The following is a 24,143-nucleotide window of genomic DNA, read 5'->3' on the forward strand; positions in this document are numbered from 1 at the left end:
AGGCCAAAACCTAGAGAGGAACCAGGCTATGAGGGGTGGCCAGTCCTCTTCTGGCTGTGCCGGGTGGAGATTATAACAAAACATGGCCAAGATGTTCAAATGTTCATAAATGACCAGCATGGTCAAATAATAGTAATCACAGTGAACAGGTCAGGGTTCCATAGCCGCAGGCAGAACAGTTGAAACTGGCGCAGCAGCACGGCCAGGTGGACTGGGGACAACAAGGAGTCATCATGCCAGGTAGTCCTGAGGCATGGTCCTAGGGCTCAGGTCCTCTGAGAGAGAGAAAGAGAGAATTAGAGAGAGCATACTTAAATTCACACAGGGCACCGGATAAGACAGGAGAAATACTCCAGATATAACAGACTGGCCCTAGCCCCCAGACACATAAACTACTGCAGCATAAATACTGGAGGCTGAGACAGGAGGGGTCAGGAGACACTGTGGCCCCATCCGATGATACCCCCGGACAGGGCCAAACAGGCAGGATATAACCCCACCCACTTTGCCAAAGCACAGCCCCCACACCACTAGAAGGATATCTTCAAACACCAACTTACCATCCTGAGACAAGGCCGAGTATAGCCCACAAAGATCTCCACCACGGCACAACCCAAGGGGGGCGCCAACCCAGACAGGAAGACCACGTCAGTGACTCAACCCACTCAAGTGACGCACCCCTCCTAGGGACGGCATGGAAGAGCACCAGTAAGCCAGTGACTCAGCCCCTGTAATAGGGTTAGAGGCAGAGAATCCCAGTGGAGAGAGGGGAACCGGCCAGGCAGAGACAGCAAGGGTGGTTCATTGCGCCAGTGGCTTTCCGTTCACCTTCACACTCCTGGGCCAGACTACACTCAATCATAGGACCTACTGAAGAGATGAGTCTTCAATAAAGACTGCAGCCCTTATCCTCCACATACAACACTTGTTCTGCCAGTCACATTCTGTTAAAGGTCCTCAAAGCACACACATACCTGGGTTGCTTCTCTTTTCAGTTTGCTGTAGCTAGCGACTGCAATGAGCTGCAACAAACACTCAAACTGGACAGTTTTATCTCAATCTCTTAATTCAAAGACTCAGTCATGAACACTCTTACTGATAGTTGTGGCTGCTTTGCGTGATATATTGTTGTCTCTACCTTCTTTCCCTTTGTGCTTTTGTCTGTGCCCAATAATGTTTGTACCACGTTTTGTGCTGCTACCATGTTGTGTTGCTACCATGTTGTTGTTATGTTGTGTTGCTACCATACTGTGTTCTCATGTGTTGCTGCCTTGCTATGTTGTTGTCTTAGTTCTCTCCTTATGTAGTGTTGTGTTGTCTATCTTGTTGTGATGTATGTTTTGTCCTATATTTATATTGTATTTTTTAAATTATTTTTAATCCCAGGCCCCTGTCCCCGCAGGAGGCCTTTTGCCTTTTGGTAGGCCGTCATTGTAAATAATAATTTGTTTATAACTGACTTGCCTAGTTAAATTAAGGTTACATAAAAATATATAGAACTATCATTGACTAGCTGTGTGTGTGTTATCCCCAGCTCTACCAGAAGGTGTCAGTGTTGCAGTCTCTGTGCAGTCTGCATGTAGAGAAGCTGCACTGGTTCAGCCAGCTCTACCCGCTCACCGTCCACTCTGTCTTCCCTCCTCTATACAAGGAGCTGTTCACCTCCGACCTGCCTTCTGTGGACTCCCTCTGAACTCCCTCTGAACTGCACCGTACATGTTGACAGATAATTAGACATGCATACAGTAGTAGACAGACACACACACAAACACACACAGAGACACACAGAGACACAAACACACACACAGACACACAAACAAACACACACATGTATACATTGATACATGAGATTATTAACTTGTTGAATAAATATATATTTTTAATTTCAGAGAGAAAGGAAATGATCTCAGTAGCCTATTACTGATTGGACATTGAAGCTATTTTCATGCAATTTTTTTTAAATAGATTGTTGTTTTTCCTTTTTGAGAGTGTTATCTGAGTGTATTTCGTCCTTGAGACGATGTATGTTATTTTGACTCAGGGCGGCTGTTGTGACTGTATCCAGACCAGTTGCTAGCTGGTATAAATGACCATATTTAGATGATCACTATGAAATCTAATGGGTGTTTTCTGAGTTGATTTTAAATGTGTGACTTTACAGAGTCGGCTAACCCATCAGACTGAGTACCTGAGCTATAGCCCATGGGCCCCACGGTTCAGGACCCAAACACACAGTCAAGTATATAGCTAGTCTTCTCAATGGACTGTGTGTGGATCGAATTTCACCAACAATCCCATCTGTCTCTATCGAGCTTTAAAAGAGCCTGTGTGTTGCATTAAAACAGAGTCAGAAATCCTAGACAGGCAGAAATGTAAATATGAATAATCTAGAACATAAACTTGGATGCTGGGTAATATTACTGTAGGCCTACAGTATGTAGGCATTTGAATGACTAACTTTGGGCATGACTGTTATTGTAAACAGATTTCACAAACATTACCGGTGTTTCTTTAACATTCTCTCTGTTAGTTTGTCTCCTAAATGTTACTATTGTGATTCCCATGGAAAAGGCTTCCAATAAACAGCTGATATGATTTAAAAAATGACTGGTGTTCCTGTATTGTCTGTTTTCCCAATGTACAAAAGAGGATGTTTAATTGCATACCAGGAAGGGAAAGAGCTTGAAGAAACATAGCGGGGAGAGCTCAGTGCATGCAGCTGCACACTGGTAGAATTGACATGTTTTAACGACACATCTATGACAAAACACACAGACATTCCTGCTTTGAGCCGTCCTCAACGGTGTGTGTGTGTGTTTGATTCATAGACTATCCAATGAGCTGAGTGTGTTCTATCGACATCTGTGTGTATTTGTGTGTGAGAGAGCGTGGTGAAAGCAAAGTAGACCCCAGCACACTGCTGAATGCTGCGGCTGTTCATCGAGTGCAATGTCCTGGCTTGAATCATAATTTCCACTTGAGTTTCAAATGTAACTTAGTCACGCATTGATGTCATTGAGAGTCAAAATTCAACTTAAGTGGAAGTTAAGATGCACCCCTTGATGAACTGCAGAGGCATTCAGCAGTGTGCAGATGTCTGTTTTTCTTTCATGACTTTACCTTCGGTACCTCGTAGCTGAAAGTAGCCTAACTGGATGTGGGTACAGGACACCACTTCTTAACTGTGTGTGAGAGTGGCAGTGGCTGACATTCAGCTGAGCTTTGTTGTGTGTATGGGAAGACTTTTGTTCGGTCTAAGAGGTTGTTTGAGAGAACTGAAGAATGTGGTTTACTGAGCTTCCAAGGAGAAGTGACTGAGACCCGGGTGAGTTGTTAGGACATGATTAAGACAACCACTCTCTCTCTCCGCCCTACAACCACAAACACTTCAAATCCGGTCAGAGAGGTTGCCCAGCGGTCAGGGACTAGGATCAGTCCCACACAGTAACAGTGAGAGGGAGAGTTGCATGTGGTCTCTCTCTGAGTTGTTTTTTGCTGTGCTCTCTGGCCTTTCCTGGGGAATGTGTGTTCTGTTCCAGCACAAACACACATTTCTGACTTACTGGTTCTTCTAGACACATCTGAAACAAGAAGTCTCAGTCAAATCTGCATACAATCTCTGTACCATCAAAGTACTAATTCTGTGAGATTAAAGAACCGTTTGAAGATTATCGGTAGATTGTCCCTTGAGTTTTAGTCATATAAACTATCTTACTCTTCCTCCTCCTCCTCCTCCTCTTAATTCTGCTTTTCCTGGGAAGTTCTAAAGCTGAGAAACACTGCTCAGGGACATTGTGTTTGTGTGTCGCCCATGAAGGGGAGGAGGGTGAAGGGACAGAGGGAACGGAAAGGGGTAAAAGTGTGAGGCAAGGGGGAGCCACAGTCTGTGGATTTACAGTGGAATCCTTCAGTGTTAACTCTGCACTGGATTAACTGCGGCGGCAGATAGCCTAGTAGTTAGAGTGTTGGGCCAATAACTGAAAGATTGCTGGATCGAATCCCAAGCTGGTAAAAATCTGTCGTTCTGCCCCTGAACAAGGCTGTTCCCCGGGAGGCTGTCATTGTAAATAAGAATTTGTTCTTAACTGAGTTGCCTAGTTGAATAAAATTATTATTATTCTGCGTGTGCACAGTAGCTATGTCCCCAATAACTTGTCCTGTGATTTCTTTGTAGACATTTAGAAAGTTTGTATAGCAATTTGGGGTGTTCCTGCTTGTGGGCATTTCTGCATCTGCCAGAAGCCATGGATTACAGGCAACATCTGTATTGAGCTAAAGGGTAGAGATGGTGCTTTAAAGAGGCGGACACATAAGAAAATCCAGACGAACCATCAAACATCAAAGTTTCAGTACAGGACTAAGATTGAATCCTACCACACCAGCTCTGATGCTCGTCGGATGTGGCAGGGCTTGCAAACTATTACAGACTACAAAGGGAAGCCCAGCCGCGAGCTGCCCAGTGACACGAGCCTACCAGACAAGCTAAATTACTTAAAGGCGCGCTTCGAGGCAAGCAACACTGAAGCATGCATGAGAGCACCAGCTGTCCTGGACGACTGTGTGATCACACTCTCTGTAGCTAATGTGAGTATGAACTTTAAACATTCAGGTCAACATTCACAAGGCTGCAGGGCCAGACGGATTACCAGGACGTGTACTTAGGGCATGCGCTGACATTTTCATCTTGTCCCTGACTGAGTCTGTAATACCTACAGTAACAGTCAAAAGTTTGGACACACCTACTCATTGAAGGGTTTTTCTTTATTTTTACTATTTTCTACATTGTAGAATAATAGTGAAAACGTCAAAACTACGAAATAACACATATGGAATCATGTAGTAACCAAAAGAGTGTTACTACATTTCAACTTTATGGATATGTGCCTTGTTAAAAGTTAATTTGTGGAATTTGTTTCCTTCTTAATGCGTTTCAGCCAATCAGTTGTGTTGTGACAAGGTCGGGGTGGTATACAGAAGATAGCCTTATTTGATTTAAAGACCAAGTCCATATTATGGTAAGAACAGCTCAAATAAGTAAAGAGAAATGACAGTCCATCATTACTTTAAGACATGAAAGTCAGTCAATCCGGAACATTTCAACAACTTTGAAAGTTTCTTCAAGTGCAGTCACAAAAACCATAAAGCGCTATGATGAAACTGGTTCTCATGAGGACCGCCACAGGAAAGGAAGACCCAGAGTTACATCTGCTGCAGAGGATAAGTTCAGTAGAGTTAACTGCACCTCCAATTGCAGCCCAAATAAATGCTTCACAGAGTTCAAGTAACAGACACATCTCAACATCAACTGTTCAGAGGAGACCATGTGAATCTGGCCTTCATGATTGAATTGCTGCAAAGAAACCACTACTAAAGAACACCAATAAGAAGAAGATACTTACTTGGGCCAAGAAACACGAGCAATGGACATTAGACCGGTGGAAATATGTCCTTTGCTCTGATGAGTCCAAATGTGCAATTTTTGGTACCAAACGCTGTGTCTTTGTGAGACGCAGAGTAGGTGAACAGATGATCTCCGCATGTGTGGTTCCCACCGTGAAGCATGGAGGATGAGGTGTGATGGTGTGGGGGTGCGTTGCTGGTGACACTGTCTGTGATTTATTTAGAATTCAAGGCACACTTAACCGTCATGGCTACCACAGCATTCTGCAGCGATACGCCATCACATCTGGTTTGCACTTAGTGGCACTATCATTTGTTTTTCAACAGGACAATGAACCAAAACACACCTCCAGGCTGTGTAAGGGCTATTTGACCAAGAAGGAGAGAGATGGAGTGCTACATCAGATGACCTGGCCTCCACAATCACCCGACCTCAACCCATTTGAGATGGTTTGAAATGAGTTGGACCGCAGAGTGAAGGAAAAGCAGCCAAGAAGTGCTGAGCATATCTGGGAACTTCTTCAAGACTGTTGGAAAAGCATTCCAGGTGAAGCTGGTTGAGAGAATGCCAAGAGTGTGCAATGCTGTCATCAAGGCAAAGGGTGGCTACTTTGAAGAATCTAAAATCTAAAATATATTTTGATTTGTTTAACACTTTTTTGGTTACTACATGATTCCATATGTGTTATGTAATTCCTGACATTTAATTATAGTAATACTTCCCTGTTTTAGGTCAGTTAGGATCACCACTTTATTTTAAGAATGTGAAATATCAGAATAATAGTAGAGAGAATCATTTATTTCAGCTTTATTTCTTTCATCACATTCCAAGTGGGTCAGAAGTGTACATACACTCAATTAGTATTTGGTAGCATTGCCTTTAAATTGTTTAAATTGGGTCAAGCGTACCAGGTAGCCTTCCACAAGCTTCTTGTTGGGCGAATTTTGGCCCATTCCTCTTGACAGAGCTGGTGTAACTGAGTCAGGTTTGTAGGCCTCCTTGCTCGCACACACTTTTTCAGTTCTGCCCACAGATTATCTATAGGCTTGAGGTCAGGGCTTTGTGATGGCCACTCCAATACCTTGACTTTGTTGTCCTTAAGCCATTTTGCCACTACTTTAGAAGTATGCTTGGGGTCATTGTCCATTTGGAAGACCCATTTGCAACCAAGCTTTAACTTCCTGACTGATGTCTTGAGATGTTGCTTCAATATATCCACATAATTTTCCTGCCTCATGATGCCATCTATTTTGTGAAGTGCACCAGTCCCTCCTGCAGCAAAGCATCCCCACAACATGATGCTGCCACCCCCGTGCTTCACGGTTGGGATGGTGTTCTTCGGGTTTGTAAGCCTCCCCCCTTTTTTATGGCGGTTTTGGAGCAGTGGCTCCTTCCTTGCAGAGCGGCCTTTCAGGTTATGTCGATATAGAACTCGTTTTACTGTGGATTTAGATACTTATGTACCTGTTTCCTCCAGCATCTTCACAAGGTCCTTTGCTGTTGTTCTGGGATTGATTTGCACTTTTTGCACCAAAATACGTTCATCTCTAGGAGACGTCTCCTTCCTGAGCGGTATGACGGATGCGATCCATGGTGTTTATACTTGCGTACATAATACTTTATACTTGCGTTCATCTGTTTGTACAGATGAATGTGGTACCTTCAGGCATTTGGAAATTGCTCCCAAGGATGAACCAGACTTGTGGAGGTCTACAATTTGATTTCTGAGGTCTTGGCTGATTTCTTTAGATTTTCCCATGATGTCAAGCAAAGAGGCATTGCGTTTGAAGGTAGGCCTTGAAATATATCCACAGGTACACCTCCAATTGACTAAAATGATGTCAATTAGCCTATCAGAAGCTTCTAAAGCCATGACATCATTTTCTGGAATTTTCCAAGCTGTTTAAATGCACAGTCAACTTAGTGTATGTAAACTTCTGACCCACTGGAATTGTGATACAGTGAATTATAAGGAAATAATCTGTCTGTAAACAATTGTTTGAAAAATTACCTGTGGCATGCACAAAGTAGATGTCTTAACCGACTTGCCAAAACTATAGTTTGTTAACATGAAATTTGTGGGGTGGTTGAAAAATGAGTTTTAATGACTCCAACCTAAGTGTATGTAAACTTCCGACTTCAACTGTATGTAAACAACAGCTGGTGCACGATATCTAAGGAAATCTCAAGGTTTCTTGATATGGTATCTAGATGCTTGAAAGAGGAACAATTTGGCCAAGGAACAGTGTGGACCTCAAGCCCCCTCTAACCAGCTGAAGTAATGGCTAAAATGTTGTCATGACGTTGCCCTCTTTGGGGATAGCAAGTACCATCCCCCTCTCTCTGCACCATCCCCCTCTCTCTCTCTCACCCCCTACCAACAGGCCCTGTTAGGCAGGTCATAAATTCCTTGAGGAGTATAAGAGAGAGTGAGTTTTCACAGGAGAACAAAGGAACCTCTTCTCCAGCATAGAACTTGAGAACTGAACAATGTACATGTTTTGGAGAAGGTGTACACAGTCGGGGAAGAATCCAGCTACGACCGGTCCATTTCGTTTAATGTTTGTGAAACTCATGAGAGACAATACAGCTACATTACCATAACTCTGTTTATACAAGAGTCTCAGTTATGAGGCTTGCATCAAAATGTTGTATAAAATGAATGAGTAAAGATGAAACTATTTGTGAAATGATGTAATGTGATTTTAAACTGTTTAATGAAAGGGAACCCAATTCTCTTTAAAGTTAACTAAGTCATTGGCCCGCCCCATGAGCACAGACATTGATCTGGCATCATGGGACAGCCTTTTTCTGCTTTTCTGAATATAACCCCCACCTGGAGAATCATCTTCAGACCAGCTTACCTCGATAACCACGAGAGGGCTAAGGTTTCAGACCAGTACCTCATCACAGAGGGAGTTAAGGTTTGAGTAGATTGCTGAATCTTGTAACCATTCCACGTGGTTAAACTCTGAGACTATCGATCCGACAGAATAAGAGCTAATTCTTCGATGCTAATTACTACTCTGCAGCTAGAAATTATGTACCCGTGAATGCGAAGACCGACAACCGCCAAAACATCTATTCTATAAAAACATTGCTGAATGTTACTCTGAAAAATCCATTCTAACCACGGCAGAGAGAGAAAGGCAGGACAAACTCTCCAACAGAAACAAACTTTCCAACAGAGATCACGACGACACACTGAGCGTAAATATATACAGTATCTCACAAAAGTGAGCACACCCCTCACATTTTTGTAAATATTTGAGTATATCTTTTCATGTGACAACACTGAAGAAATGACACTTTGCTACAATGTAAGGTAGTGAGTGTACAGCTTGTGTAACAGTGTAAATTTGCTGTCCCCTCAAAATAACAACACACAGCCATTAATGTATAAACCGCTGGCAACAAAAGTGAGTAGACCCCTAAGTGAAAATATCCAAATTGGGCCCAAATTGTCAATATTTTGTGTGGCCACCATCATTTTCCAGCACTGCCTTAACCCTCTTGGGCATGGAGTTCACCAGAGCTTCACAGGTTGCCACTGGAGTCCTCTTCCACTCCTCCATGATGACATCAGGGAGCTGGTGGATGTTAGAGACCTTGCACTCCTCCACCTTCCATTTGAGGATGCCCCACAGATGCTCAATAGGGTTTAGGTCTGGAGACATGCTTGGCCAGTCCATCACCTTTACCCTCAGCTTCTTTAGCAAGGCAGTGGTCGTCTTGGAGGTGTGTTTGGGGTCGTTATCATGTTGGAATACTGCCCTGTGGCCCAGTCTCCGAAGGGAGGGGATCATGCTCTGCTTCAGTATGTCACAGTACATGTTGGCATTCATGGTTCCCTCAATGAACTGTAGCTCCTCAGTGCTGGCAGCACTCATGCAGCCCCAGACCATGACACTCCCACCACCATGCTTGACTGTAGGCAAGACACACTTGTCTTTGTACTCCTCACCTGGTTGCCGCCACACACGCTTGACACCATCTGAACCAAATAAGTGTATCTTGGTCTCATCAGACCACAGGACATGGTTCCAGTAATCCATGTCCTTAGTCTGCTTGTCTTCAGCAAACTGTTTGCAGGCTTTCTTGTGCATCATCTTTAGAAGAGGCTTCCTTCTGGGACGACAGCCATGCAGACCAATATGATGCCGTGTACAGTCTGAGCACTGACAGGCTGACCCCCCCACCCCTTCAGCAATGCTGGCAGCACTCATACATCTATTTCCCAAAGACAACCTCTGGATATGACACTGAGCACATGCACTCAACTTCTTTGGTCAACCATGGCAAGGCCTGTTCTGAGTGGAAGCTGTCCTGTTAAACCACTGTATGTCTTGGACACCATGCTGCTGCTCAGTTTCAGGGTCTTGGCAATCTTCTTATAGCCCAGGCCATCTTTATGTAGAGCAACAATATTTTTTTTCAGATCCTCAGAGAGTTTACACTTACATTTTAGTCATTTAGCAGACACTCTTATCCAGAGCAACTTACAGTAGTGAATGCATACATTTCATTTTTTTTTTTTTTTTTCCTTTGTACTGGTCCCCCGTGGGAATCGAACCCACAACCCTGGCATTGCAAACACCATGCTCTACCAACTGAGCAACACGGGACTTTGCAATGAGGTGCCATGTTGAACTTCCAGTGACCAGTCAGTATGAGGGAGTGTGAGAGCGATGACACCAAATTTAACACACCTGCTCCCCATTCACACCTGAGACCTTGTAACACTAACGAGTCACATGACACCAGGGAGGGAAAATGGCTAATTGGGCCCAATTTGGACATTTTCACTTAGGGGTTTACTCACTTTTGTTGCCAGCGGTTTAGACATTAATGGCTGTGTGTTGAGTTATTTTGAAGGGACAGCAAATTTACACTTTTATACAAGCTGTACACTCACTACTTTACATTGTAGCAAAGTTACATTTCTTCAGTGTTGTCACATGAAAAGATATACTCAAATATTTACAAAAATGTGAGGGGTGTACTCACTTTTGTGAGATACTGCATATTGATTGCAATTATTCCCAAATGAGTGAGCGTTCATGTGCAAAGGCTTAGCATTCCAATTGTTATAATTATCAACTTTGTAGTGTCTTTTATCTTTCGCGCCCTTCTCAGTCCCTTTGTCTAACAAGCCGCTATGCCGGTTTAACCCACTATGGCACATTCCCCTATCATTTCCTTGTAACCATATCTACTTGTTTGTTTGTGTGTGCATTGAGACAATTGATGTATGGATGACTCATAGTGAAGACTGGGTTCGTGCAGATAACCAACAATTTACGATGTTTGGAATGAGACTAACGTGAGGTAAAGAATAATTCATTAATTAGAAGACTAATTGATCAGATATTAAAATATCTGAAAGTTATATTAGGAAAATTATAACTTTAATCTGAATATTTTCCTTGGTGCCCCGACTTCCTAGTTCATTTCATCTACCTGATTAGTTAATCACGTAATAATAATTACAGAGAATTGATTTGATAAACTAAACAGTCTTCAGTTTAATGATGTCAAAGACACGACAATGGTGTTCAGTATGGTCCTTCACCACTTCTACCTGAGACCTGAGTCCGAACCAGCAACTTGTACACAGCATCCAGTCGAAGCTATCAACTGCCTTTTCTGTCATGCCTTTTCTCTCAAGAGTGCGACATGAGTCCATGTGGAGGGAGCATGGAAAGAGATCCATTCCAAACTTTTCTCATGTTGCTGGTATACTGGTTGGCAAATGGACAAGACATAATGGGTGGTAAAGGTGGTGGCGGCCCAGGTGAGACAGTGAAATTGGGACATTATCATGAGCCATCCACTTTGAACTGTGAAACTATCTGAAGATGACAACGAAGAGATGCCAGAAGAATGAGTGCCTGAAGGGGGGGTTGGTCAACTGTGCCCGTAATTGATTTAGGGTTGCCCTAAATTGTTTATTTGGGGTATCAAGTTGATTGTAGAGGTCTACACACTGCAAAAATGATAGTAATTTAGACTAAGAATGCATTAAGATACTAATTTGTAATTATGACCGTGATGAGAAAAGTTAATACTAGAATTATAAGATGAATATATTGTATGTAAATGTAAATTCTGCCAGTGTGTGTTAAGTTGAGGGATTTAACTTTGAGTGATAGAACTAATGTGAATCACTAAGTATTGTAATTCTACATTTGGGTTGGATTATTAATTGGGTTTTAATTATGATTTGAAAACTGAAAGATTTTTTTTGTAAACTGACTGATTGGTTTGAGTAAGTTTTTAGTAAATAAATAACTATATGAGTGGAGCAATGAATGTATTATGGATTGATTGTTATGCTGATTGTGACTGCCCAACAGCTTTAGTAGAAGTTGTGTATAAAGATGTTGACACTTGTCACCATGCCCCTGCTGAATGGAAAGTGGGAACCCTCTGATCCTGAGAGTGAATCTGTTCCTAATCTAGTTTACCTATATCCCATTGCCAAATTACAATTTGATGATAATGATAATACTCAGGAACTATAGCAGGTTTGTGCTAATGGCACATAGGCATTGCCCTTATAAATAGTGGGATCATGATGCTCGTCCTGGGTTATGTTCATTAGGCACCAAACAGAAGAAATGTTACTTAAACCAGGAGTCACTACCTGGATTTGTCCAACAAGATCATTTTAGTTTCTACAGATGGTGTTATAGGAATGGAAATAGTTATTTCCACCATGATGACCAATTGGAGTATGCTCAGTGTCAACGTGATAATTGTGTTTAGTACTGATGAAAAATGTACTCCGATTTAGATTGCTGAGAATTTCTTAACGATATTTTAATGTTTATATCATTCCCAATGAAGAATATTTTATGTTAAGGTTAAAAACATATTATTTTCAGGCTACTAAACAACTATTGATTTAGAACCACGGAGAGTTACGCAAGTCGCCAAGAAAACAGTAGCTACGTCCTCTATTCCAGCACCATTTCAACTTCATCATTTCAACATCATCAAATCATGCTTAGTCTAATACAGTGACAACTAAAAGATACCAAAAATAATTTTGTCCAATCGACATAAGCTAAATATGATGTGCCTGTCCATGGTTTTGATTTGTGGGTGTGTGTGAGTGCCTGTGTGCATGCACGCACATGTTGACTCACCCTACTTGTAGAGAAACGCCAATGCCATCCTCCTCTCTTTCATGTTGACGAAACTGTCTATGACTCTGTCATACAGTACACACCTTTATTTTTTGTTGTCCTAGGCTACCTGGCTAAAATGCTTGTTCCCTAGCCTGACTTGCTTTCAATGGAAACGATGAGCCAGCTAGTTAACATTAGCCTTCTACATCTAGCTACATATTGAACTTCCATACTCTCAGGCATGGGGCACAATGTATGAATTTATGGTTGGATCAGAATCGCTGTTATAATCATTTGCCAGTATGGAGAATTAAGTAAAACCACAAGTCCAAATCCTTATCTTCATCCATGGCTAATTTAGGAAAGGGACAATCTTAGCTAGCAAGTCACTTGAGGATAACAACACAACAAGATTCAAGTTGTTTCTGTCAATGACATTTGGCTCTGGATGTGACATGATGTGATTGGAGTGCAGCCAAGTCCAAACTGGCTTCCTTGACACTTTTTTGGGTGTGCCAGGACCATTCACAGTTGAGCTCACTCAGTTTAGCTCAACACTGATTGGCTATGACTTTATACTTGTTTTATCAAGGGAGGGCAAATGCTTGCTGGCTTCCCTTGCATTCGACGCTACACATACAGAGAGGCGCTGTTTCGCTCGCTCCGATGCTTTCTCCAGTGTGATAAATTCCGCCTCTTGCGAAATGAAGGACAATTATTTATTTATTTTATTAGTCCATTTTTGGGAGAAGCCTGGCTTTCTTCCATGAAAACACGCCACTGCTGACTCATGGTGGAAAATATCCCTCCTTCTTTTCCCTCCAATCACAAAACAAACATACATGTATCTATGCCCTCTCACAACTCTCATTCTCTATTTCATACCACTTCCAGAAATACTTGATTTGACGCTCAAGGGTCGTTTCCTGAACTTGACGTGGCTTTGGAACGACTTTGCGAAACACAGGGAAAGAGAGTGGGGTGGTGAAAAGGGGCGAAACAGAGAGAGTGGAAACAGTCCTGTGAAAGAGGACAAGGATATCAGACACCTCCCGTGTCAGTCCTCGAAATGGGTTGGTCTTGGGCTCGGGCTCTAGCCTGCTGGTGTGCATTAGTGCTGGTGTCCACGGCATCTGAAGGTTTGTAGCCTATGAGGTTTTTGCATGTAATCATCAGTTCTTTCTGTCCTTGTTTTATGTACTGGTATATTTATGGCTCACCTTCTGTTCGTGCATGGTCTGTTAGAAGTTCGCAGAAGTTCGCAGATTCACTATCAAGATCATGAAGAAAAACATTATTTGTTGGACGTGATACATTCCATTCCACCAGTTTAGTGTGGAACAACTTTGTCCAAGTCTACTAACAGTAGAACTATTATTTTAGGTGTAACAAACATCTAGACTAAAGAATTCACACCATGTTAATTAAAGGTGCAATATGCAGAAGTGGCTCCGCAATTTCCTGGTTGCTAAAATTATTATAGTGAGCCTAATTTCAGTTTGTGACAAAACAAGCAATGTATAGTGTAGAGAATCATTGTACCATCTAAACCGCTATGAAATTCCTTTTCAATAACCAAAATATTTGTATTTTAAGGTTTTTGAAGCTGGTATACAAAACCAGAAGCAAAAATGTAACTTAAGAAATGGGAATCATAGAAATAGCGCACATAGAACAGATCTTCCGCTTCTTAGACTTGCTTTCAATGAGAATAACATATCTATAAGTCATATTTCTATGTGAAATCTAGGTGGCGGACAACCATACTGACATTACACGGTCAGAGTGTGATGGCTTATGTAACCAGTGGGCGTGTGTGCCAGTCTCTGTGTTTTTATGTCTGTGTTTACATTCTCTCATCCCTTCCATAGATAAGCCTGACATGTTACAGCGAGAGGCCTCCTTTGACCTAGAGGAGCTCCTGCAAGGTTTGTGTGTGTGTGTGTGTGTGTGGTCCCGTGTGGCTCAGTTGGTAGAGCATGGTGTTTGCAACGCCAGGGTTGTGGGTTTGATTCCCACGGGGGACCAGCACAGGGAAAAAAATGTATGAAATGTATGCATTCACTGCTGTAAGTCGCTCTGGACAAGAGCGTCTCCTAAATGACTAAAAATGTGTGTGTGTGTGTGTCTTCCAGGGGCGAGTCAGCTGGAGCCTGATATGACCCAGAGGGAGGTGGAGTTTGGGGGACTCTGGGAACCCATAGGTGAGTGTGTTGTTACCGTAACTAAGTAACCCATAGGTGAGTGTGTTCTAACCATGACTAACTGTAACCCATAGGTGAGTGTGTTCTAACTGTAACCCATAGGTGAGTGTGTTCTAACTGTAACCCATAGCTGAGTGTGTTCTAACTGTAACCCATAGCTGAGTGTGTTCTAACTGTAACCCATAGGTGAGTGTGTTCTAACTGTAACCCATAGCTGAGTGTGTTCTAACTGTAACCCATAGGTGAGTGTGTTCTAACCATAACTAACTGTAACCCATAGGTGAGTGTGTTCTAACTGTAACCCATAGGTGAGTGTGCTTTGTTATATTCAGCCTAACACTGATAGATCTGTGAATAATGAAAGAAAGCAGATGAGAGAAGGAAACTATTCCAAAGTATTTGGGACACATCCTCTCCTATGCCCATGCCATTCTGCCATGTTATTAATACAGTGTAGGCACATGACATGTTATTAGTGTATGGCTGTCAGTACTAACTCCTGTCTGTCACTGTGTAGAGTTTCCTGACATGGAGCAGAGAGAGGTCACCCATGAACATATGAAGCCTTACCTGCTCAAAGTCCTCAAGGAGAGAGGTGGGTGGTGATGCCTTCCCTGCTGGTATACTTCATATCACGCAGCCAATGGAGTATGATGTGTGTGCTGTATCCTGTGTGAGGGAAGTACAGTAACAGAAGTGTGTGTTCCCAGCGGGCTCCAGGGCAGCTGACATAGACATGACCCAGAGGGAGATCACCCTGCACCTGGACACAGACTTTACACCTGGAGTTCGGCCAATGGCTGGGCCTCGCTCGTTTGGGGATTCCCACCCCAGTGTCCTCTTCCCTCCCGGCCAGCCCTCCCCTAACAACCTCCAGGCCATCTGTCTCCATAGCAGCCGTCGTCCCCGGTACCCTGCCTACTCCTTTCCCCAGACAGGCTTTGGCTACCTTCGTCGTCAAGGTGACGCCGTCAACCGGATAGAGTCCTGGTACAGTGCATGTTGCCATAGGAACGGGACACAGCAGGTCCAGGAAGTGACGCTGTGCTGCGTTACACAGGCGGTGAGTGTTTCTGTGGCAACATTGGATTCTGTCCTGTTCCATTCTGTCCTGTCGTGTTGTGTTCAGTTCTGGTCCGTTCGCTCCTATTGTACCAACAGAACCACCTTCTATGTGCTCAGATGTAGTATTGATGAGGACAGAGGATGTCTAGGGAAGATGAGACAGTAGTATTGATGAGGACAGAGGATGTCTAGGGAAGATGAGACAGTAGTAGTGATGAGGACAGAGGATGTCTAGGGAAGATGAGACAGTAGTATTGATGAGGACAGAGGATGTCTAGGGAAGATGAGACAGTAGTAGTGATGAGGACAGAGGATGTCTAGGGAAGATGAGACAGTAGTATTGATGAGGACAGAGGATGTCTAGGGAAGATGAGACAGTAGTAGTGATGAGGACAGAGGATGTCTAGGGAATATAAGGAAAAGGGGGATACCTAGTCAGTTGTACAACTGAATGCATTCAACTAAAATGTGTCTTCTGCATTTAACCCAACCCGAGACAGTAGTAGTGATGAGGACAGAGGATGTCCAGGGAAGATGAGACAGTAGTAGTGATGAGGACAAAGGATGTCTAGGGAAGATGAGACAGTAGTAGTGATGAGGACAGAGGATGTCCAGGGAAGATGAGACTCAGTAGAAGGAAAGCCCATACAGACACAACAGATCAGCCTTGGAGTCTATATGTATAGCTGTGTAGCTGTGTAGAAGGGAAGGTGTTTATGAGTCAGGCCCACTAAAGCTGTACCTTCACCATTTTAGGACTTCTTTTACCTCTATTTTTCATCTGTGAATTGATGTTTGTGTATGTCACTTACAGTGGGAACAGACCCTGTCCACATTCTGTACTGATGAGTTCTCAGTGAAGACACGCCACCACCACTGCTGCAAGAAACAGGGCGGGGCCAGACTGAGCTGTTTCCATAGCCAAACCCCAAACCCCAACTACCTGCCGACCACCCAGGGGGCAGGCTCCTCCCCCATACCTGAACCTGGCTTCACCTTTAACCCCAACACTTGTCACAAGTAAGGAGAGAGAGAGAGAGACCGGTTTAGGGTAGGGCTGTTATGGTGACGGTATTACGTGACTGTTTAGTCACGGTAACTAGGCTTCTCCAAAACTGCACTCTGATGGTGCTGGTGATCATTAGTAGAGTACCAAACTTGCTAACAGCCAGTTCTAATGTGCTGGTACTCAGCACCTTACAGTCTCTCTAATCACACTGACATCAATAGAAATGAAATCGAAAATCTAATCAAACACTTCATGAGAGCCCATGAGCTCATGTTGCGCAACATTTCTATTGGCTATGCAATCGACAAAACAATTTTTATGACCTCTTTTAAAAAGAGGATCCCATCAGCTTTCTATAGGCTAGGCCTACTATATTTATTTCTCAACTTTCCAAATATTAAGCACATTGCTTCGATTTACAACAGGAGTACAGCCTACCTGGCTGGCATGATAATGAACCATGGGAAAAGCTCCCCTATTCCAATAGGTGCATGATAATGGTCCATTCTAAATCATAACACATTTCACACATATATTATTTAGTATATGTAAAGACAAGATTAAAATAGTCTGATGGGTGACAATATTATCACTTGTGAATGATGTATTATCACTTAATGATTCCATGCATGTACAGTAAGGCAAGAAATAGCGTATGCCTTTTTTAGTCCTACTTTTTCAAAACGCACGTCATGTAGTCTAGCCCATAGGCCTATATATTTTGACAAGATTTGTATCATAACTAACGTGGCCAAATAACTCCAAACGCAGCCTGCACACCTAGAACCCCTGGGACACTGTAAGAGAGCACATAGCCTACAGACCTAGAACCCCTGGGACACGGTAAGAGAGCACATAGCCTACAGACCTAGAACCCCTGGGACACGGTAAGAGAGCACATAGCCTACAGACCTAGAACCCCTGGGACACGGTAAGAGAGCACATAGCCTACAGACCTAGAACCCCTGGGACACGGTAAGAAGAGCACATACAGAGAGAGTCTACAGAGCGTAGTGAAACATGTGCTCTTATAAACCCAGTCATTGCACAGTTGCGTGTGAAAACAGAGTTTTGACTGGCCACTATATAAAAGAGGATCACAGCTTTCATGTGCTGATATTTACGTCTCAATTCTTAAAATTAAGCACATTAATCTGCTTCACAACTGGTGTAGCCTAACTGGTATACATAGGCAGTGCGTGAGTTTCATATTTGGGGAAGATATGTTTCCCCATAAAAATGCAGCTTTTATAATAAAGTATTATAGGCATGTAATGCTTTATTAAAAAAGGTGCATCAGTTTCTTATGTAAGATGGCCTACTATTGGAAATGTGAAAAGATTGGATAGTCATAATTTAGGCTAATAATAGAACTCAATCATTGTTTGCAAAGAAATACAATTTTTTTTGAGCGTGTATAGCATAGACTAGAGTATGGCTAGGCTGTATCAGATAGGCCTGTATTTGGGGAGTCTTTCTTTGAACAGGAAACACATTTCATGCATTTCTACTACACTATATGACTGGAGACATTAGCAAAATATGTTTTTTATATGACAAGTTAAAGGGTAGCCTACTCTGTTGACAGTGACAACAGTTTAAATAAAAAACGACACTGCCTATATAATAGGCCTACGAGAAGGGCACAAATAGAATATGACGTCCATCTAAACTGGAAGAGCTGGGCCGTTCTAATCAAAAGTAATTCCACACATATTAGTAGGCTATATGTAAAGATCAGATTAAATTAAGAATAGTCTGATGGGTGAGAATATTATCAAGTGCTTGTCAAATTGTGAATGATGAAGTGTGTGCAGCCTGTACAAGAAACAGAGCAGAGCACATGCCTTTCCTGCTTTTTTCAAAAGCATCATTAGTCGCGTCATGCAGCCTTAGAACCTATTCAATATCAAAACCAATAGCCTAATATTTGTATGACAACTAAAGTTCCATAAATAACTCAAAATTAAGCATATAAAGTGCATTTGGAAAGTATTCAGACCCTTTGACTTTTTCCATATTTTATGTTACAGCCTTATTCTAAACTGGATTAAATCGCTTTTATCCCCTGCATCTACACACAATACCCCATAATGCAACAAAAAAAATACATTTTTTTTACACAGAATGTGACATTTACATAAGTATTCAGACCCATTACTCAGTATTTAGTTGAAGCACCTTTGACAGCGATTACAGCCTTGATTCTTCTTGGGTATGACGCTACAAGTTTGGCACACCTGTATTTGGGGAGTTTCTCCCATTCTTCTCTGCAGATCCTCTCAAGCTATGTCAGGTTGAATGGGGAGCATTGGTCGCACGGCTATTTTCAGGTCTCAACAGAGATATTCGATTGGGTTCAAGTCCAGGCTCTGGCTCGGCCACTCAAGGACATTCAGATACTTGTCCCGAAGCCACTCCTGCGTTGTCTTGGCTGTGTGCTTAGGGTCGTTGTCCTGTAGGAAGGTGAACCTTTGTCCCAGTCTGAGATCCTGAGTGCTCTGGAGAAGGTTCTCATCAAGGATCTTTCTGTACTTTGCGCCGTTTATCTTTCCCTCGATCCTGACTAGTCTTCCAGTCCCTGCCGCTGAAAACCCTCCCCACAGCATGATGCTGCCACCACCATGCTTCACCATAGGGATGGTGCCAGGTTTCTTCCAGACGTGACACTTTGCATTCAGGCCAAAAGTTCAGTTTTGGTTTCATCAGACCAGAGAATCTTGTTTCTTATGATCTGAGATTCCTTTAGGTGCCTTTTTTGCAAACTCCAAGCGGAATGTCATGTGCCTTTTACTGAGGAGTGACTTCTGTCTGGCCTCTCTACTGTAAAGGCCCATTTGGTGGAGTACTGCAGAGACGGGAGAACCTTCCAGAAGGACAACCATCTCCACAGAGGAACTCTGGAGTTCTGTCAGAGTAACCATCAGGTTCTTGGGCACCTCCCTGACCAAGGCCCTTCTCCCCTGATTGCTTAGTTTGGCCGGAAGGCCAGCTCTAGGAAGAGTCTTTGTGGTTCAAAACTTCTTCCATTTAAGAATGATGGAGGCCACTGTGTTCTTGGGGATCTTCAATGCTGCAGAAATGTTTTGGTACCCTTGCCCAAATCTGTCCCTCGACACAATCCTGTCTCGGAGCTCTATGGACAATTCCTTCGACCCCATGGCTTGGTTTTTGCTCTGACGTGCACTGCCCACTGTGGGACCTTATATAAACAGGTGTGTGCCTTTCCAAATCATGTCCAATCAAATTAATTTACCACAGGTGGATTCCAAGTTGTAGAAACATCTCAAGGATGATCAATGGAAACAGGAAGCACCTGAGCTCAATTTCGAATCTCATAGCAAAGGGTCAGAACACTTACAGCGCCAGTCAAAAGTTTGGACACACATGCTAAGCATTTGTGGGAACTCCTTTAAGACTGTTGGAAAGCATTCCAGGTGAAGCTGGTTGGGAGAATGCTAAGAGTGCAAAGCTGTCATCAAGGCAAAGGGTGGCTACGTGGAAGAATCTCAAATATAAAATATATTTTGATTTGTTTAACACATTTTTGATTACTACATAATTCCATGTGTTATTTCATAGTTTTGATGTCTTCACTATTATTCTACAGTGTAGAAAATAGTAAACATAAAGAAAAACAGCCCTAGCATAAAAAATTGTCCTTTTTTATGGCAACTAATGACTACATGAATTGTGTCCTTTCCTCCCAGGTCCCAGCCCGGTCCACGTACTCTCAGAGGGGAGAAGCCCAAGAAGAGCCCCCAAGCTACTCCCAGAGACTCTAACATCAGCTTCCCCCCTGGACGCCCCACTTTCGACAACATCGGATTGGTCTGCCGTCTACGCAACCACCGCCCTTTCTACACCCCCAAGTGCCTGCCACGTACAGGCTTTGGCTGGCTGGCCCGCCAATCAAAGGCCGTGAACCGGCTGGAGAGAGGGTTCAAACACTGCTGTAAAGGACAGGAGGACGTGCTACCCTGTGCTGAGGGAAAGGTAAGGAGCAGTGTGTGTGTGGGCTATGGCCTGCCTACCTGCACTTGGTAACGTGGGAAAAGTAAGGATCCAATTCATACCTACACTGAAGAAGGCTACTAAACTGAAACATCTGTATAAACTATCCTCTATACAGTGAAAAATAATATATATTTTAATCTTTCTCCTCTCATAGTGGCGTGAGGTGCTCGACAGGTTCTGTGAGGAAGAGCAGAAGGGGAGGCTTCACAACTCCTCCTGTTGTGATGTGGGAGAAGGTGAGAAGAGGTACACCTGTTTCTCCTCCCGCGCCCCTCATCCAGACTATGACCAAAAGCTTGACTCTGCCTCTGCCGCACCACAGACTCACACCCTCGGACACATCTGTGAAACATACAAAATCATCAAGAAGAAGTAAGTGTGTTTGTTTAGCATTATTGTGTGTGTGTGTGTGTGTGTGTGTGTGTTTGTGTGTGTGTGTGTGTGTGTGTGTGTGTGTGTGTGTGTGTGTGTGTGTGTGTGTGTGTGTGTGTGTGTGTGTGTGTGTGTGTGTGTGTGTGTGTGTGTGTGTGTGTGTTAACCTTTTTCCTCCTCAGTCACATTTTTATGCTGCCCAGCCTGTTGTTTATCTTTCTGGGTGACAGAACCAGAGCTTTCAGAAAAGGTACATTTCACTGTAGTAGATGGTGACTGTAGCTAAGTTTCCATCCGATTGGCGACAGATTTTAAATTTGCGCATTTTCCCACCAGTGGTGTTTTTCAACCAAACTGACACGTTGTTGATTTTTGTAGTGCACACAAAATGTACTTTTTCCCATTTTCCCGAATAAAAATCTAAAGTTCAGTGTGTTTCCATCATATTTCCAACTCTACCGATGTCACAAACGATTGCTCTAAATAGCAAATGTGCCAACTCTGGTCTTGGCACATGCGCTCTAGCCAACAACTAGCAGATACAGTGTGGGTAGGCTAGTCTAGATTATGAGATTTATTATGGATAACAGCAACCAATATTTACATTTTTCAAATGGCAGTCAATCATCAATCATCATGTCACCAGAATAAGACCCTCAATATTTATTGGAAAGGAACATCAAGCTCATCACTGTGCACTTTCACTACCCTGTGAAGTTCATCATTTATTTAATCTGTAGCCTAATAAACTGCATAGTTTCCTGTGTCGTAGTGGAAGGACCACACACCATATTATCACGTGACTACAAGTTTACTTTGCTCTGATGGTTATTATATCAATATTTGCACATAAAGCTGTTTCCACCGCCATTTCTCACATAATGCATTTTACAGACACAAAAAGATCCCACCATGTCAAACGAACAAATTATCTGTTGGCATTTATAACATTTCACCGAAAACTCCTGTTTCCATTACAGTTGCTGTGGTTTTGTTTTATACGGTATGAGCTTACTCGCATAAAAACTGTGGATGGGAACGTGGTTAATGACATTAACATTTCAGATTTGCATTGTATCAAAGACCATTACCAAAAGATTAAAAACAATAGTATACAATAACTTTCACAAGTATCTTATTACAGCAGCTAGTTTGATCCAGGCACATTTGTACATATCTGTCTAACAAAGCCCTTTGACTGATTTGATTATCGAGTAAAACAAAGATGTAGTATACTGAGATAATCTTGCAATCTGGTCTCTCAGGTTCCCTTTGGCTCTTCCTGTCCAGAACTTAGTGGTCCAATGCTGCCCCCTGCCAGCAGACCAGAGAACTGCATGTGTTCAGGAAAAGGTGAGTTCAAAACTTAATATTGCATGTTCACACAGACAACCCCATATCTCATATTAACCAGGTTGTCCCAATGGGATAAAATGAACATGATTGGCCATCAAGTGTCTACAGGATCTTAGACAGAAAGTTATATTTTAGGTCTAAGCATATTGAAGGCTTTTTAGTATTGTTGTTTTCACAACTTCTCTCTTTGACTGTGAACCCAGCTAGTGACTCTGGCGGAGAGCCGCTGTTCTGCAGAGAAGCCCTCTTCCCCTGCTGTCTTCCAGAAATGCTGCCCTCCCTCCTCCCAGGACGCCCCTAAGTGCCTCTCCGGCCTGCTCATGAATGCCATCACCAAGGCAACAAAGTCCCCACACCTTAGAAAGAGGAAATGCCCCCTCGCCTGATTTTTGTTTTTGTTGATGACTTTTCACGTTTCACTCTGATGGCAGTGGGCCAATCTGAATTGGCGGTCAGGGGATTTGTGCAGTAGTCACTACATGACCATGATACAATTGGCTAATACAGAAGAACTGTTGAGCAAGTGCATGATTTAGTCAAACAGGGGATAAGGTGTGGGTAAGAGTAAGCAGAATTTATAGTTAGAAAGTACCATTTATTCCATATTTTCTAGCATGGCCAGATGACAACCAATTAATATATGGTATCCAAGTGCACATAATATTTCAGTATTACTGTCAGTGTCTGTCATTAAGAGGGTGTTATAATGATATATCAGCTCTCCAGGTGTTCTATCTGCTTTATGAATTAAATCACCATTTGTATGACCACTTATTTTTTACTCATGTTTCAGATTTGTTAGTTGTATTTTTCTTATAGCTACAGAACTGCTAGTCCAGTTTTCCTGTTCTAACATTTGAAATAAATCTTTATATTTTCAAAATGTTTCCTGTGCCATGTCTTAATCATTTTGGAGTGAAGCACTGCCAGTTATTGTAATTTGTTGTTATCTGACACATGAACAACATTGAAATGATTATTTGAATAAACTGAAATGTTGATGGAAGTGGACCTTATGTTATAGTGACTGTGTGACTAAGTTAGTGTAGTAGAACTTGCATTAATAGAGACAGACAGGGTCCTCACTAGCTGTCACAGCCACAGAGTTTAGCCCAAAGCCTGGCAGATGGCGACATTGAGTCGTTTCATCTTACCGTCCAAAGGCATTGTATGAAGCCGGTTATATACACTTGTATCCCCGGTGGACCGGTTTTTACATGAAACATTCTCCATTCAGGCTGCAAAGGCATCGATTTCCTCAGTTTGATTTAGTGGGCGAGAAGGCAGAAAAAAATGTGGAAAATGTGCTTTCTTTATGAAACACTATTTTCTACCACCATGCTAGAGTGGCTAAGAATGTTAGTCCCAGATGTTGCATATTGTGTTCAGTCAATCAGGTTGCAGAAGTCTGTATACCCCACCCATAGCAGCGTTGGCGGATGTTTCTGGTTTTCAGGGACACAGTATTTTTTAACTAACTTCTGTTTCCCCTGAAAAACAGAAGTGGAGACTCCGCTCAGGCTTCTTTCTATGCCTGCGATGTTAGTTTACCTCTGGCTGAACTGGGAGCGCAACATCAGGGAAGA

At 42.7% G+C, this 24,143-nt stretch overlaps 1 protein-coding gene across 1 annotated transcript; it reads left to right on the forward strand.

Moving 5' to 3' along the window:
• The first annotated feature begins 13,417 nt into the window (after positions 1-13,417).
• On the forward strand, positions 13,418-23,440 carry ecm1 (Extracellular matrix protein 1). Its single transcript, NM_001173661.1, is given in 10 exon segments — positions 13,418-13,673; positions 14,406-14,462; positions 14,670-14,738; positions 15,256-15,333; positions 15,449-15,801; positions 16,618-16,823; positions 20,523-20,808; positions 20,984-21,201; positions 22,467-22,554; positions 22,761-23,440. Coding segments are annotated over 10 exon segments (1,608 nt in total). The 5' UTR covers positions 13,418-13,603; the 3' UTR covers positions 22,944-23,440.
• Positions 23,441-24,143: the final 703 nt, after the last annotated feature.

This window comes from Salmo salar, chromosome 02, assembly GCF_965601325.2.
Source record: "Salmo salar chromosome 02, fSalSal1, whole genome shotgun sequence".
NCBI lineage: Eukaryota > Metazoa > Chordata > Actinopteri > Salmoniformes > Salmonidae > Salmo > Salmo salar.